The 16,727-nt window shown below is 41.5% G+C and overlaps 1 protein-coding gene across 1 annotated transcript in view; it reads right to left on the reverse strand.

Annotated features, from left to right (window-relative positions):
* TMPRSS15 (transmembrane serine protease 15) overlaps positions 1-16,727 on the reverse strand; it is a 184,103-nt gene that overhangs the window by 142,253 nt on the left and 25,123 nt on the right. Inside the window, exons 5-6 of the mRNA XM_072133217.1 lie at positions 15,838-16,017; positions 8,751-8,870 (exon numbers count right to left, since the gene is read on the reverse strand). Coding sequence (XP_071989318.1) covers positions 8,751-8,870; positions 15,838-16,017 — 300 coding nt within the window. The remainder of the gene's footprint in view (positions 1-8,750; positions 8,871-15,837; positions 16,018-16,727) is intronic.

The following is a 16,727-nucleotide window of genomic DNA, read 5'->3' on the forward strand; positions in this document are numbered from 1 at the left end:
ACTGCAATGACTTACATATTGCCGGCTGACTAAGTAGGGCTTATCTGCCTAATACAAATAAAAAAAGGACAAGGAAAAGACAGAGCCCATAAATATGTATGATTCCTCCGTAACTGGCGCGGAGACGGTAATAGAAATAACAAATAATCAGTAAAAAAGGGATAAGCATAAGAAAGCACTCAAAGTAGTCTAATAATACATCAGAAGACATTAGGAACTGCAGGGCTAAGGCTGAATGCTGTCACAGGGTGCTAGGAGATTGCTGTAAATTTATTCAACTTTTTAAAGGGGCTGGGTACCCATTTTTATTTCTTATGTAAGAACAGAAAGACTCCATACACATCTCCGTGTGAGCAGACGTTTGCCATGAGCCGCATGGCAGGTGAAGAAGGAGGGAGGGAGCAGCTGGGTAGCAAAACCGGGCAGAAATAAGACCTGCCCTCTCCTTCGCGTTGTGGCCGCCCGGCTCAAAAATGTGTGAGCAACTACTGTTTTTGTAGCCAGCTAGCGGTAACATTTGCTGGACATGCACATGGAGCCTAAGGGCTCATTCAAGCAGCCACCATGGGGGTTAGTGATCTGGCACCCATAGTCGGACATATATCTTTATTTCTGCTAGTCAAATTGTCTCATTTTTGCAATTCTTGTATTTTTTGCGGCTTCTCACTGCAACTTTTTCTGTCGTTTTTCAAGTACGCCTTGGTCTGCAGTGCATTCTGTGTCTTTGTTTTCCAGATGTTCCATGCGACTTTTGACTTATGTATCACTTTTTTTGCTTATTTTTGTGACTTTTTAGCTCCAAATCTGCAGCTGGTCCAGGGCAGGTGCAAAGGAAGGATTTTTTTCATTGACATTTTAACATGTAAATTGCAATTATTTCACATGCTGCAAATGTTTAAAATTTTGCACGGTAAACTCTTCTGAATTTTGAAATGTTTTCACTTACATTATTTTTTTAATTTATTGGTTACTGCTAACAGTAACCAATGCTTTAATATTAACAGTAATATAATTAGGTAAATCACCTCTACTCAGCTGTTGTGATGTGTTTCAAAAAGCAATTAAAACGCAACGTGTGACCGCAGACTCATATATCGTCATCTCCCTGGGGTGTGACTACAGTGCTGAAAAATGCAGGACACGGACTCAAATCCAAAATTAACAGTAGTGTCCACTCCTGCATATAACCCCCTCAATTGGCTTGTGTCCATATGGACTTTAGACATTTGCAAGGAAAAGTTTCAAAAGAAGCCAAAATTTGAACATGCCAGGATAGGAAAAGCTGAATATGTAGCACAAATAAAAAGACAGGATCATACATAAGGCGCAAAAAAAAGCTGCCAAATGTCTCAAAAATTCATGAAAGAAAAAAAAAATGTCCCCCATTTACTTTTATGGCTTCCAGGGACTTTGCACTGAGTACACGCTGTATCACCGGGCAGCCACTCGTCTGTCTACAGAGGGAAGAGGGGTGAAGAGTGCTCACCCCTCCACCTCCCAGCCCTGTGCTCACCCGGGATCTGGTCTGTATCTGTGCACATGAAGTGAAATCTAAGTCAGGTCCAATTTTTTAGGAGCAATTTATAGTAAATTCAGCTCCCCTCCAAGGCACTTCATGTTCCCCTGCCAAACTGTGCCCTCATGGGGGTGACCTGTACACCTGAATACATGAAGGGGTTTAAGCGCACCAGTGTATGATACATGGTGCAAAATGGTCAGAATGTCACAAATTCCATTCCATGGAATTGCAACTTTTTGCCACAGTGAATCTGAGTAAAGGAGTATTGAAGTCAATTTGTGACCTATTGAGGTAGATCTGATGGTAAGTTGCTAGTATCATGCTAGTATCATTTATCTAATCCTAAAATACTTCCTAAACTAAACTACACTTTGGGGGTCATTTATTTTTTCCTTCCGTTGGTGTTTTTGTGCACTTTTTTGGAATTTGCCGTGTGTTGTTGCACCCTATTTGTCATTATATTGCGCCTATTATTTATTGATTTATTATATTATTGTGCCTTTTTAAAATAAAACGTTTGCCTTACAAGGCGCAAAAAAAACCCTGCATTTGACAAAGAGCCAAAACAACAAAGACAAATGAGGTGCAAAAAATAGACTGAGGGGGGAAATAAAATAAATGACCCCCTTTATCTAACTAATATGCTATTTATCAACAGAGGCTACTGGGAAATGGAATAGCCTCTCTGGGCAGTGGGAGCAAAGGTTAATCCAGTCCCCACTAGCCTCTGCCGGTAATTAGCATATTAGTTAGATAACATTGAGTTTAGTTTAGAAAGCATTTTAGGATAAGGTAAAAATTGATTCGGGCTTAGCACGTTACTAGCAACCTACCATCAGATCTTACTTAATAGGTAGATACCTGATGGTAGTTTTCCTTTAAAAAGCTTTATAAATGTGGCACAGGGCGTGATAATGTCTGTATGGGTATATGAGTTTTTAGTTAAAAAAGTCAACAAAAGTTGCAAATTTGTTGCAGATAGTTCCTAAGAGGGAGTTTGCTCCTAAATTTGCACTTCATAAATTAGCCTTCCACATCTGGATTCCATTAACAGATCTGGAGTAAGTTGTCTCTCGTGAAAAGTGGAGTGTTTTGGCAAAAAATTGGCACAAATATTGTACGAATCAACAATTGGAATACATTTTGAAGTAAAAAACTGATGTAATGATGTACCATGAAATACTATAGTGGAAAATTATCGAACTTTATTTTTGGGTTAAGCCTCCAATCAAATACCCCCAATGACAGCAAATACAGAAACAACAGTAAATACATGTTTGCCCATCGGATGTTCTGCTCCCATAAAACAATTTTTGACCTTTTCCTCTCACTTGAAGGTTTTTAGGAGGACAACCTTCATTTTCTTCTATGTATTTACATCATTATTCAACGTATCACAAATGCAATCACTGAAGATAACATTACTGGCAAGATATTCCATCGACGTCTATGACATTGAGTATGTTGCACGTCCTTGTGATATATATAAACTCACATCCTACAGTCTACGGCAGGGAAGAAGCCAGAAGAGGGGCTTTTACGGGACGCCTTGTGGATTAACACAAGGAAAAGCTGTTACTTGTGAGAATATAATTTGGTGCAGTCTCTGACCAATTGATCTTGTGCTGCGTGGACATTTTGCTCCTTAACTAGCCTACTTCTTCCTGAATCCTGCAATATGTTTTCATGTCCCCATGAAATCCGATTTAGAAAGGCAGTAAATGGATTTGTAATATGATAAATTACATTGCAATCACTGGTGTATATATAGGACTTGGCACTGTTATTCTCACTGATCAGGAGAAAAAATACCTAGTTGCAGAATATAGATCTCCGTTTCCGTGTTCCTCTTGAAATTACATCAGTTTTACAAGTTTTTAGATATTTATAAGATTTTTAGCAACTTTTTTTTATATTCCTTTGGATACCCATTTTCCTGATGCATTTTTTAAAATACAAACTTCAGTACAAATTTACAAATATATTATAGTTGATAGGACATTTATTCAGGGCGGCTCCAGGTTTCAGTAGGCCCCTGGGCGACACAGCCTCAGTAGGTCCCTTTGTGGTGAAATCACGTGGTGGCATTAAAGATTCCGAAACTAAAACAGTCTCCTGTTCCCTAAAATGTTCCCAAGTTTATCATCCCAAATAGCTCCCTCAGTTATAAGATGCAGCCCCTCATCCCCATGGATTATTTACATACAGCCTTATGTGCCCCCCCCCCCTAGCAGCTCTGGGCCCTGGCACTTGCCCAGGTATGCCCAGTGCTGGCGCTGGCTTTGCATTTATTATTTGTTTTTGACACAGAAAATGGTGCAAAGTTCTTTCCGCTTTCCAAAATTTGTGGCAAAGGGGCTATCGGTTTTCTCTAGATTTAACATATTTCATACTAACAGAAAACTAACATGAACTCTCATTACAATTGACTCCAATCCCCTGGGGGATTCCCACGAAAACAAGTTTCTTTTATGTACTAAAGATAACAAAATAACACATTCTCTAATTCACTGTTATTAACAAAAATACAGAATTTCACAGATAAAATTCCAACCTGTCTATGGTATACACAATTTCAGTTTACTCTGTAAATTCAGGTGGCCGCCATCTTGGATTCCTGTGAGATGGCCGCGAGCTGAGTTTCTGTATCTCTCTGCTCCGTGCCTGTAGCCACACAGTCCTAGCAGGGAGCCTCACACTGATAACCTCCTACCAGCAAACAGCACATTGTGAGGAAAGAGAAGCTGCAAATTAAAAGCATAAATGTGATCCGAGGGAAGGGGGAGGCAGGCACATATCTGTGAGAACAGAGATGTAGCAGAGCTGACAGTGTGTCAGCCTATGTGTGTCATGCATCTGTGTAATAGATCTCATGCATCTCATCATCTCTGATCTGAACTGGATGGATAATAAAGTGTCTGCTTAGAGAGTCCCCGCCCACACCCTGGGATTTTGCACTGATCAGCCTAGGGAGTGATGGGAGATAAAACAGCAATAGCACTGGATAAAATTGTAAAGTAAGGGGTTAAAATGATCTTAATTGTGGGGATTGAGGTTTGAGAATTTTATTGAGGTTTGAGGATTGAGGTTTGAGAATTTTATTTCATGGGAAAACTTGTTTAAGGGCCTGCCTTACAAGATGCCAAGATGCAATGTTTTCTTTTTTTCCATGTTGTAAAACATATTTGTATATTTTCCAGAATTCTCCAGTGGAGATTCAAAGGCTGTTAGTCTCCACATGTCTGCAGAGGAGACCTTAAATGTCAAAATCTCCTTACAGAGTCTAACTGACCAGGACCAAAATGTGAAAAATGAGAAGATGAGCTTTCCAGAAAACATGTTTCCCTTGTCAGGATTCAGGGTCAGTGGCCCCCTGGACCACCACGGGCGATGGTACTAGTCGATATCTGGGAACGGAATCGAAGTGGCACCCGGTCTTCACCAGAGCAAAGCTGGATGGTCTAGCTGCAGCGTGGTGGCACCAGGTCGTTCCACAGGTGCAACTAGCCTGCGGTGGCAGCCTAGGTCAAAGTACAGAATCAGCGGGCAGTCCTGGAGTCAGGCACAGGGCAGAGGTGGGAGGTCAAGTCCGGCGTCACAACTGGAGATCAAAGCAGAGGGGGAACAGGAACAGAATGGGAACAAACGCAAGGAACAGGAAGCTTTCTCTATGGCTTTTGTCTGAAAGATCTGGCGGGGTAGAGTAGCAGTGGATCTTTATGGGAAACCAGGAAGGGCCAGCACCGATCACAGGTGTGCTGGCCCTTTAAATCTTCGAGTGGCAGTGGCCTAGCCAGAATGGGAGCTGGAGCATGGAGAGGTGAGTGTGAGCCAGAAGACAGGGCAGTGCCATGGAGAGGGGCACGGGTGTGCCTGCGATCGGAGGCATGGATCGCAGGGACACCCGTGACATCACTAAAACTAATTTTCAACGTCAAGGTCTGTGGACTGAATCAGATCCACTGCCTCGTATTATGTGGCCCACACACAAGGCTTGATCATATTGATGCTCTCATGCCTGACCACGACTGACACAGCAGATGTTCAAGGAGCAGGTGATGCCAGGTTTTTAATGTGCTTGCCATATCACCTAATGCTGGTTACAGCAGGCACCAGCAGTTGAGCAATATGTTCAATGTCCCTTGTTGTTGGTTTGCTGTTGGTTGCAATGTGGTAAATTTGCCTTGGGGTTAGGACTGGTCGTGAAACACTAAGGAGAATGTCCCTGCCTTGGCGTGACAGAAGGCAAATGTCCATCCATATTTTAATAAATATCTTTTTTGCAAATCATTGGGGGACCCCAAAACCAGATCATAGTGGTATATATGAGACTAAAGATATTCCTATTATTGTCCCCAACTACATGTAATTTGATCCTGCTGACCGTAGTGTAACCGGAGAATTGCAGGAAATACTTCAGAGTTCACAAAATAGCACCAAAAAGTCATGCAGTCCTTATTATAGAACTCCTGACTACAGCTCTGTCCTCTAATAGTCAATTGTAGTGGAAACATGTCTTTGGAGACTTTGTACTCTTTATCATCCCCAATATATTGCATTTTTCTGATAATCAGTGTCACCATATATTCTAAAAATATAATTTATTATGACATAACAATTTTCTATGTCCTTGTGCCAACTTATCTTGTACAATTAATAGATTTTACTATTTGCTCCCTATCAGTGTCTAATGTTTTGCTAATACTTTGTCATGTGGCAATGTTGCACTTTAAAAAAAAAAATATTATTTATCTGGTAAAATGTATTTTTTTTTTATTCATTTACTGTACGTTTTCTTTAGAAAATTTTACAGTGACTTTATTTGTGCTATATGTTATTTTAGGAATTTTTATATAGATTCATGGATAATAGATGGTACAATGAGCTAAACAACTACTTTTTTTTCCAAAACATTCTCCAGAATAAACAAGAAATTAGACATCTTTAGGGATCATGGACATGACCGTGTTCTTGTCTGGAAGGAAGGAGGAGGAAGGAGGAAGGGGGAGGGGGGGGGGGTTGAGGGCTCCACAACCTTCCTCTCTACAGAGAAAGAGGAGAGTCCTCCACCATAAAATCTCAGGATATAGTATCTGTTCTTACAACACTGTGACCATGTGCCATAAACCTCTATGGGTCCATATGGTCATGTGCACGAGGCCTTAGACCAGTGATTTTCAACCTTTTTTGAGCCGCGGCACACTTTTTATACTTAGAAAATCCTGGGGCACACCACCAACCAAAATAGCACAAAATGACACTAAAACAGTCATATTATACAAATAGTTAATAATATAGATTCTAAATTTATTTAACTCACTCAGTGTGAAACCTGGACCTGTTTCGATAAACACAAAAGGGATATCCTGGCAGGAATGGTGGAAAGACACACACGAAGCTCTTCCTCAGCAGTTCTCAGTTTCTCCCTGTTTTTAGTATATGGTGCTGATTATTATGTGGCTCATATACTGCAATATAAATGGGTACAATGAGAAGTACTATGGCCATGAGGCCAGAGTACAAGTGCCAGCTTATATAGTCCGCAAATGAGCTGGTACTTGTAGTACTCCAGCCTCATGACTATAGTATTTCTCATTGTTATATGCAGTATACTGCTGGAGTACTACAAGTACCAGCTCATATGCTGAGTATTCTGCCAACAGTTCATGTACTCAGGCAAAAGCTCATATAGTCAGCATTATTGGTGGGCATTACCTTGGCGGTGGGTAAATGCGAGAGTCTCTCCGCTCTCAGGATGATGCGCCGGCCTTGGTGACGTCATTTTGTTGCACGAGGTTCAAAGCTTGCGCATGTGTTATTGTACACGTCACCTACATTGTAAGAAGCTGCGCATTGCCAGGAAACAAAACACAGGGGGGACCATAGTTTGGGAAACTTTCCCCGCGGCACACCTGACCAAGTGTCGCGGCACACTAGTTTGCCACGGCACACTGGTTGAAAATCACTGCCTTAGACAGTTATGGCCTTCTTTCACAGAAAACTATTCCTCTCAACTTTGGATATACAGGAACACTTGGCACAGCTAATGGGGCACATTTACTAAGGGTCCGTCGGACGCATTTCTGTCCGGTTTCCCGAATATTTCCGATTTGCCCTGAATTGCACTGGGGTTTTGGCGCACACGATCGGATTTTGGCGCATTGGGGCCGGCTTTCACGTGACACAAATTGGGGGGCGTGGCCATCAGACAACCCGACTGATTCGGACAAACCACGGAATTTAACAAATCAATTTGTGTCGCAAGATCAAGCACTCACATACACCGGGAAGAAGATGGTGAACTAAGCGGACCTGAGTGGGGAAGCAGCACATGCAGGAAATTGGGCGCACAACCTTAGTGAATCGCGGCAGTTCCGAATCCTTGTCGGACAACGCAACTCGGTGATCACAATGGGAGGGGTAAGTATATGTGCCCCAATGTGTGCTGAATCAGTTTTGCTTTCCCTAGAGGACAAAAGAATTAGACACATGGAGGTCCTTCAGCCAGTCTCTGCCATTGTTTGGATGTACTCCAACAAACCGTTTATATTTACAAAGGATTAGGGTTAGAGTAAGCTTAAGGGTTTGGGTAAAAGAAAAAATGATAGAAAAAGGATGACACAAGATATGCCCTTTTTATAAAAGCACTGGAGAGCCTAGTAAACAAACTTCCAGTACAGCTGGAGCAACATTTTTCGAAAAATTCAGCAAAACTTCGGAAAATCAAATGATTTGCACATCTCTAACGTCTATATTTATAAAACGAATACTAATCATATTACTACATATCTATTCCATGCACATATTAAGCCAACATATCCCGAAGTTGTGCATTCAGATTGTACCCTCCCACAGAAATTTCTGTTCTCAGTAGGGGTCATAATCTGATTTTCCTATCTAGCACACAAGCTGGGGCCATTAATAAAGGTGAAAGTGCCTAAGCATGGGAGGAACGCTCGAAGTATCTGCTATTATTACAATTACAGTTTTCATAATTTAACCTAAATGACTATTATTATTCATATATGTTCACAATTATTATTCACTTACATTAACAGCCTTGAACGAATTATCCAGTTGCAATGAAACGATATAATTTATCATAAGTATTGTTATAAATAGTATTCAGAAAATGTAGCACCTACACCTAATATGGATCTGGAGGGGTAAAAAATGATATCTGTATGTAGCCCATAATTCAATGACACAGTTTCCAGCTGTATTTCCTTACCACATGTGCTGTTATATTCATCAGACCCATCTGGGCAATCAGGCAATCCATCACAATAGCGAGAGTCTTGTATGCAGGTTATAGCATCATTACACAATTTCTGGTAGGGTGGACATCGGGCTGTGAAAATAATGCAATGAAAAAAATGTAATTATGGATCCAAGATTGAATTTTACATAAGTAACTATAGATGAAATTCCGGTTTTATTTTTTTCAAAATCAATCTGTATATATTAACCATTTAAAATTCTATAAACACTGTTAAAGGGGTTGTCTAGTCATAGGATATGGCTTAATCTGCTGATCGGTGGAGGTCTCATTGATGGCACCCCACAGATCATGAGAATGGGGGTCCATTTTGCTCATGGTACAACAGATCTCTATAGAGCTGATGGAGATAGACAAATGCCATCAGTGCCTATCTCCGTCAGTGCCGGGGAGATGAATGGCACATTCACAGTTGGCTGCTTCGGTCATGTCAACAGAAGGAAGTCACTTCACTCGAGCAGCTTCCTTAGCTGCTGTAATGACGTTTGAGGGGATAAACAGGGATAGATTAGGGCAGATGCAGCGGGGGCTGTATGATACAGGTCACACTGGTATATTTGCAGTGCCTACACAATCTGTATGACTAGTATGCAGGGGTGAACCTAAACTCTGCTGTCTGAGACAGGTTATATAATGGCACCCCCTCTGCCCTATCCAGTAGCAATATTGCAGTGTCGTATCCATGCTGACAACAGGTGTAAAGAGACACTATTTTTAAGTGTCAAGACCTGCTTTGTAGCAGATTACTACACCCCTGATTCTGCCCCCCATCTTGATGCAGGTGGTGCTGCCTGAGGAAAGAGACTCAAATTGCCTCATGGCTGCTGAACCCCTGCCTGTACGCTTGTCTAAATGAGAAAATTCAGAACGAGCATACTCATCCTACATCCTTGAGTGGTTAATAACCTGTCCTGAGCATAGATTATAAATAAAAAGTCATGGAATACCCCTTTAATCATGGAATACCTCCGCTCTTCCTGACAAATCCCATTGACAAGGTTGGCGCTGTTTCTGATATTAAAGCAAGCCACACCCCTTTTGCTCAAAGAAGTAAACAATGTAAATAAATAATTATTGAATAAATTACAAATTATTAAAACATTTTTTAAGGGGACTTCTAACAATCTGAAGAACCATTACAATATCAACTAAGTTAATGTTAGTTCTTTTAAAAATATATATTTCTATAAAAAGTAAGAAGCACAATATATTTAAAAAAAATACTAAATAAATCCCCATGGACAAAACTACCTGCATAATATCGATGCAGCTTTATTACTACCGAAACACTCAAACCGCAGAAGAGACAGTGATTAAGAATTACATAAAACAATCCTGCATTGACTTTTTTAAGAACAAAGAGGCCATAAAAGTGATGGACTAAAAGCCCCCTTTATCTTATCTGAACTATTTATGTCATCGTTGCCCAAGCCGCAGAATCATTATATCGAGCTCCACGAGAAAACACAATTATATTAAAACATGCGCTTAATTTTCAGCCATTAAATACGAAACATTCGGATTATTTGTTCTGTTACTAAATGGTTGCCTAGCGAAGAGCGACTCTGAAGAGGCACTCTATGCGGCACAAATATGAAGCAAACAGGATACATGATTAGATCTTTTATTGAACGACGTAAGTCATTGTCTTGAGCGCCGATTTTAGTTAAAAATGTTATAAAGGTAATTACTGGAATAAATATTCTAAAAACATCTAGGAGCAGAAAATGTCATGGTAATATTACAAATCCATTCTTTCTTTTGTAACCTCTTGGCACACAATATCCATGTCTACCACTTACCCGACAACTTTGTTTAAAACATTTTTTCGCGGACTTATATATATTGATGATCTGTAGTACCCTTAGGATAGTTCTCGAGTTTCTAGGAAGTTAGTAAAAGTTTAACATTGTGGGGAAAATTTACTTACCCGGTCCATTCACGATCCAGCGGCGCGTTCTCTGCACTGGTTCCTCCGCCGTCCACCAGGTGGCGCTGCTGCACTGAAAAGCATCGGTACGCGCTGGAGTTCACCGGCTCGGGCTGAGTGAAGGTAAGTGCAAGCTCCGCAACAGATTTTTTGTTTTAAATGCGGTGGTTTTTCCGATTCCCCCCGATTTCCGTCACGTGCATGCCAGTGCCGATGCGCCACCATCCGATCGTGTGCACCAAAATCCCGGTGCAATTCAGGGGAAATCGGCGCAAATCGGAAATATTCGGGTAACTAGTCGGGAAAACGCGAATCGGGCCCTTAGTAAATGACCCCCTATGACCACTGTTGGAATGACCCAATAAAGTACCAAAGGATCTACCAGCTGGTTCAACCACTAACCAAGTAATGGATCCCAGTACAGGATTGGAACCTAGTTGTGAGGCTACTGTGGTCTTTCAACTAGGGTTTTTTTGGAAGAGGGACTTGCATAATAAGTTTATGTAGGGTAATCCTAGGATCCTCCTAAAAATCAGCAAGAAAGGGCATTAGTGTCACAAGAAGGCCAACTTTGAAGATGTTAGAGGGGCTTGTATCCAATTTTTTTTAGCACACAAGCCTTGAGATAGGCTCACGGCCAAGACTGTTTTGCTCTTACATCACATCTGCTACCATTTGGAGTGCTAGGAACTGCTGCAAGTTATAGCACAATACTACATCAGGCACAACCAGGCCTGCCGAATATTTCAGGAGGCTGGAGCTTGTAGATATAGCCAGCGTGCTTGTGAGGGGCAAGCACTAGAGCAGTATGAGAAAGAACTTGATAAATATCCCCCCCCAAAAAGAAAAAAAAATTGTGTTGCTCCCAATAACATATAAAAGGTTTTGGTTCTCTTTGTTTTAAAAAAGGGCATCTCCCTGAACTTAACTCTGGATGTATCAAGCCAAAAACTACAGTCAGGAAGGCCAAATTCTATTTGATATAGCTGATCACAGGTTTATGTAGCTCCTTAAAGTGATCCTGTCAATAGGTTAAGGGCTCATACAACAGTAGCATGCATTTATAAAAATGGGGTGTAGGGTCCCAAAATTTCTCTTTTGTTGTAGTGGGTGAGAAAATCTTGCTTTAATGCACATGCACCTGATATGTTCATGGAAGCGAGTTGCATTGACCTCGGCTATAATTTCAAGCCTTTGCCTGAGAATCGCTCATACTAGTCAAGTTCTTTAGTCAATTACACTAGTACTTTTGACTTATGACCTAGTGACTCCACACTGAAAGAAACCTACTGGATCCATTACTCTCAATGCCCATGCAGTCATTCTATGATAGCATAGTACAGTCTGGCTTCAATTCAAATGGGTTAGACCAGTGGCACATGCGCAATGAGGCCAAGGTGTACTGATACAGTACGCATGTACCAGGAGCACCAGAGATAATGGGGGTCATTCACTAAGGGCCCGATTCGCATTTTCCCAACGTGTTACCAGAATATTTCCGATTTACGCGGATTTTCCCTGTATTGCCCCGGGATTTTGGCACACGCGATCGGATTGTGGCACATCGGCGCTGGCATGCACTCAACGGAAATCGGGGGGGGGCGTGGCCGAACGAAAACCCAACGGATTCGGAAAAACCGCCGAATTTGAAAAAAAAAAAGTGTCGCTGGACTCGCACTTACCTTCACCAGGAATAGGCCGGTGAACTTCAGTGCATTCCGGCGGGCCTCGGCGGACTTCAGCGCAGCAGCGACACCTGGTGGACGTCGGAGGAACTACCTTAGTGAATCCCGGCCGGACGCGAATCCATTGCCGAGAACGCGCCGCTGGATCGCGAATGGACCGGGTAAGTAAATCAGCCCCAGTGTCTAGTAAGCTAAATAAGACCTAAGTTTGATAGAGAGTTTGAAGAGCGATTTGAGACATTGGGGGGGAATACATGATTTCTTCTGCACCGAAAATTATGTTTACAGCCAAAAGAAAATGTCTAAAATGCCTTATGACACATTTATGAAGGCTTCTAGACCATTTTTTTGCCATTTTCCAACTAGCCTGGAAACAGGACCACGGCCTAGCGAACAAGGAGTGGTTCCAGAGGAAGGAGCGTGGCCATATGGAAATTAGACAAAAATCACAGAGCGTGAGCAAAAATGTGGCATACAGTTTAGACCAGCTAAAGCAGGTATAAAAGTAGAACTCGACAGACTGGTTTCATCATCACAATAATGAATCTGGTGCAGCACAAGATTAATGGTTCTGTCACAGGTGCTCCTGCGGCCTATTTCCCGGGTCACAGGTGCACCCGAGTACCTCTCCCTGCCCCCAGAGCCAACCTGCTGTTCTACTCACCTTCCCTGGCTCCAGAGGTAGTCTCCGTGGCGTGTGCACGCTGGCTCGGTAAGATTTAAAGGGCCAGCATGCAGATAATTGGCGGTGGCCCTGATAAATTCCTAGCCCCTTCCTGTGTCTTTGTGCCTCATTGCCATTGAGAAAGCTATATCCCTATGCCTTGCAACTGTTTGCTGAATTCCCTTTGTGACTCCGGTTCCGTTCCTGACTCCAGACCCTGCCTTGAGTTTTTGGCTTGCTCCTGACTCTGATCCTGTGCCGCCTGTCCTGACCTCCTGCCCCGACCACGATTCTGTCTCACAATTCTGTTCTTCGCCTTGGCCGCCACTGGGGACAAGTCGCGCCTGTGGAGCAACCTGGTGGTACCACGCTGCAGCATGTCCAACCCAATTTGCGGTGGGTTCTGTTGAAAACTGGGTGCCACCTAGACTCTGCTCCCAGGTGTCGGCTTACATCATCGTCCTTGGTGGTACAGAGGGTCCACTACCAGTGATCCTGAAAAGTGCTCACCTCTGCACTGAGACACATTACTGAATCTCCCCCATTAAACCATAGGTCCATAAGGATCAGTGCATGTTTCAGTTTCCTAAATTGCATTGACAGGATCCTTTTAGGTTTTACATGTTGCATTTTGCAGCATATCAAGTTAACGGACAAATATGATTTGACCCTGCACAACCCCCTTAAGCATAATTAAAAACCAAATAAAAAAAAATTATTACCTCAAAGATACAATTAAGAACAAAGATAGAAACAACGGATAACCAGATGGACACATTAAAAAAAGAAAATACTGGAGGGAAAATTAGGTTCTAATACCAAAAAAAGAGCATTTTGGTTTAGTCACTCCAATTCTGGCAGAAATGATCTTCAGCTGCAGAGGAGCGTGCATTTATCCTGCATTCACTAATAATTCTAAAATAAATTTAATTGTGTGACAGGACGAGTCTAAATGATGATATCTGAGCAGCGAGTCTCACATTTAGCCATTTATAGTCGGATAAGGAATGTCAAATTATATTACCACTTGGTAGAGCAAAGAGCCACCGGATCGGGTTTAAAATATCTGTACGGCGGCATATAAATGTTAGTAATTTTATATAGCGATATATCTAAGTATGCATGAGTGTGACTGTAGCATATCTTTTTAAAGAATTGGGCAATTTTGTCCTCCTCTGCTCCGCGCTGTAAATATCAGAGTTTTTATAAGGCACTTTTATATTGTTTATACCAGATTTCCCAGATTACTGGAGCCAGGCTGAGCGCGGAGCATGGAGTCCTAAAATGTCTGCACATTCATCACCGTCATGTATCCTCCTAACACTGATTATCCTTTAAATTTAAAGGGGCGTTCTGCCGGAGCGGTGTTTATCTCATAGTCGGCATGTGATGTGAGAATCCTTACTCATTCCTACCTTACATTTATCATAATCATTCGGCCCTAGACGACAGAATTTATTGCCTTCTATTGAAAGAAGAATCAATTTTATTAGTTTAATAATTGAATAAAATCATTTTGAAATTGTTAAAGATGCATGTAGGTTTATCGAAATATCTCGATTTAATCAGTTATGGAATAGAAAAGAATTTGGAGCTCAGATTTCTTTGGGATAGATCATCATAGATCATCAGCCCTTCAGTCTGTGATGATTCTATTCCAAAGCATTAAGAGGCCCATCAGTGATCGCCCCAAGTGTTGAATCCCAACTGTATCTATGATTCACTTCTATTTCATCCATAAGGAATTTAATGCAGGGGTTGTGTGTCAGGTGTTTTTTGAGGAATTTTGGTCAGTTCGGTGATGGTCAGGGCAATACAAAAAAAGAGACTGTACTTACCCTGCTCCAGTTCCTGAGCTGTGCCATTCTTCAGCATAGAAAACCTTCGTGATCCTTGATCCTTCGTTGGCCAATTAGTGGTCACAACGGAGCATGGGAAGTCAGTTCCACTTGTCTCTAGTAATTTCCTGTGATCCAGGCTGGCTGAAACAGGCCCCATGGACCTTGACAAATCTGATTGCATCATCAGTGCTGAAGACCAAAAGCACTGCAGCGACGGGAGAACCAGGAGGTGGAAATCCATCACAGACTATAGCTGAAATCTCAACCAGGTCAACACTTGTTTGATCTGGCAGAGATCACTAGAAGCTAGAGTTTCTTAGTAGATCCAGGAACACTAGTGCACAAATGGCAAGCAGGAAATAGGGGTTGTGTATGACTGACCTTCAAAAAGTATTTTTGTGTATTATTTTCTCTAGAATATTATGTATCAATTGACATCTGGGTGTTACCAGATGTACCAGATGTCAAGATACCAGTGCTTAGTCTAACACTGTTCAATCAATACAGACTGTGCAGAAACATGCCGCTTTGACAAGAGAAACTGCTACTATAAAAATAATGGGGCACATCATTTACTAAGCGCTTTGTGCCAGGTTTCTGGTGAACTTTGCAAATTCCTTTATGTGCAAACTGCTTGTAGTTTTTATGTGACACAAATTTCTGCACTGAAGGTGGCGTTTCGGTCGTGTAAAGTTAACATGTAAAGTCCTACTGTACTAAAGATGCACCAAAAAAGTGGAGGCAGTGCAGAGAGTGTCATTTTCATGAAATATGTCTTTCGGAAATCCTGAATCTGGTGCCCCCTGCACTATACACAGACAAAATGCATTAAGTGCATTTTGTACTGTTCTTAGTAAATGTGCCTCAATCTGTCTGAATATATACAGAGTTTCCTAACACATACTGTTTCACTAATCACCTGCAGTGGTTGGACCAGTATAAGCTGTAGTAGGGCTTGTCGACAGTCTAGATGCTGTAGTAGGGCTAATTGTGAGTCTATTAGTTGTTGTTGGGCTTGTTGCTGGTCTAGTAGATGTGGTAGGGCCTGGCGTCTGTCTCGAAGCTGTAGTAGGACTTGCTGTAGTAAGCGGTGGTAAATCTGCAAAATACAAAACAAATATAAAATAAATGCATTGAGGGAAAAACAAAACCATATCATTAATTTGATTCAAAACAATAAAAATTTGTCACTTCCATCCACTTCAATTGAATAAAAGTACTTGGACTGCAAGTATTCTGATACCCGAAAACAAGACAACATTTATCCGGTACCCTTCATATAGGGGGTAAGGATGATTTTTGGAGCAACCCTTTTATAAAGAGAAATAAAAGCCAAGTTAGGATCAGTTTACATGGTGACATTAGAATAACAACACAAAACATTAGTTTTGCATGCAGCTCACCTGCAGGGGTAAAGTCAGTGCATGGAGAAACCTCCGAGGCAAAGAGGGAAAAGTTTGAAGGTTATTATAAAATCCCTTGTTTTATTCTTCAAGTTTAAAGGGAACCTGTCACCACATTTTGGCAGGTTTCCATAGAGCCCTAGTAACTATTTGACACCTTTCTTTTAGCTAAAAAATATTCTATTCTTCAAATTTAACATGCAGGAACTTAGTCTCGGGGAACAAACTCAACCAAAGTGTTTCAACAGTTCATCACTTACACAAAATATGACTAAGACATGACTGTCAGTATTTGTTGGTTGAGTTTGCTCCCCATGGCTATGTTCCTGTATTTTAAAGGGAACCTGTCACAACATTTTTCACAAACACAGCTAGTGGCAGGTACCCATAGAGCCCTAGTAACTAA

This window comes from Engystomops pustulosus, chromosome 2, assembly GCF_040894005.1.
Source record: "Engystomops pustulosus chromosome 2, aEngPut4.maternal, whole genome shotgun sequence".
Classification (NCBI taxonomy): domain Eukaryota; kingdom Metazoa; phylum Chordata; class Amphibia; order Anura; family Leptodactylidae; genus Engystomops; species Engystomops pustulosus.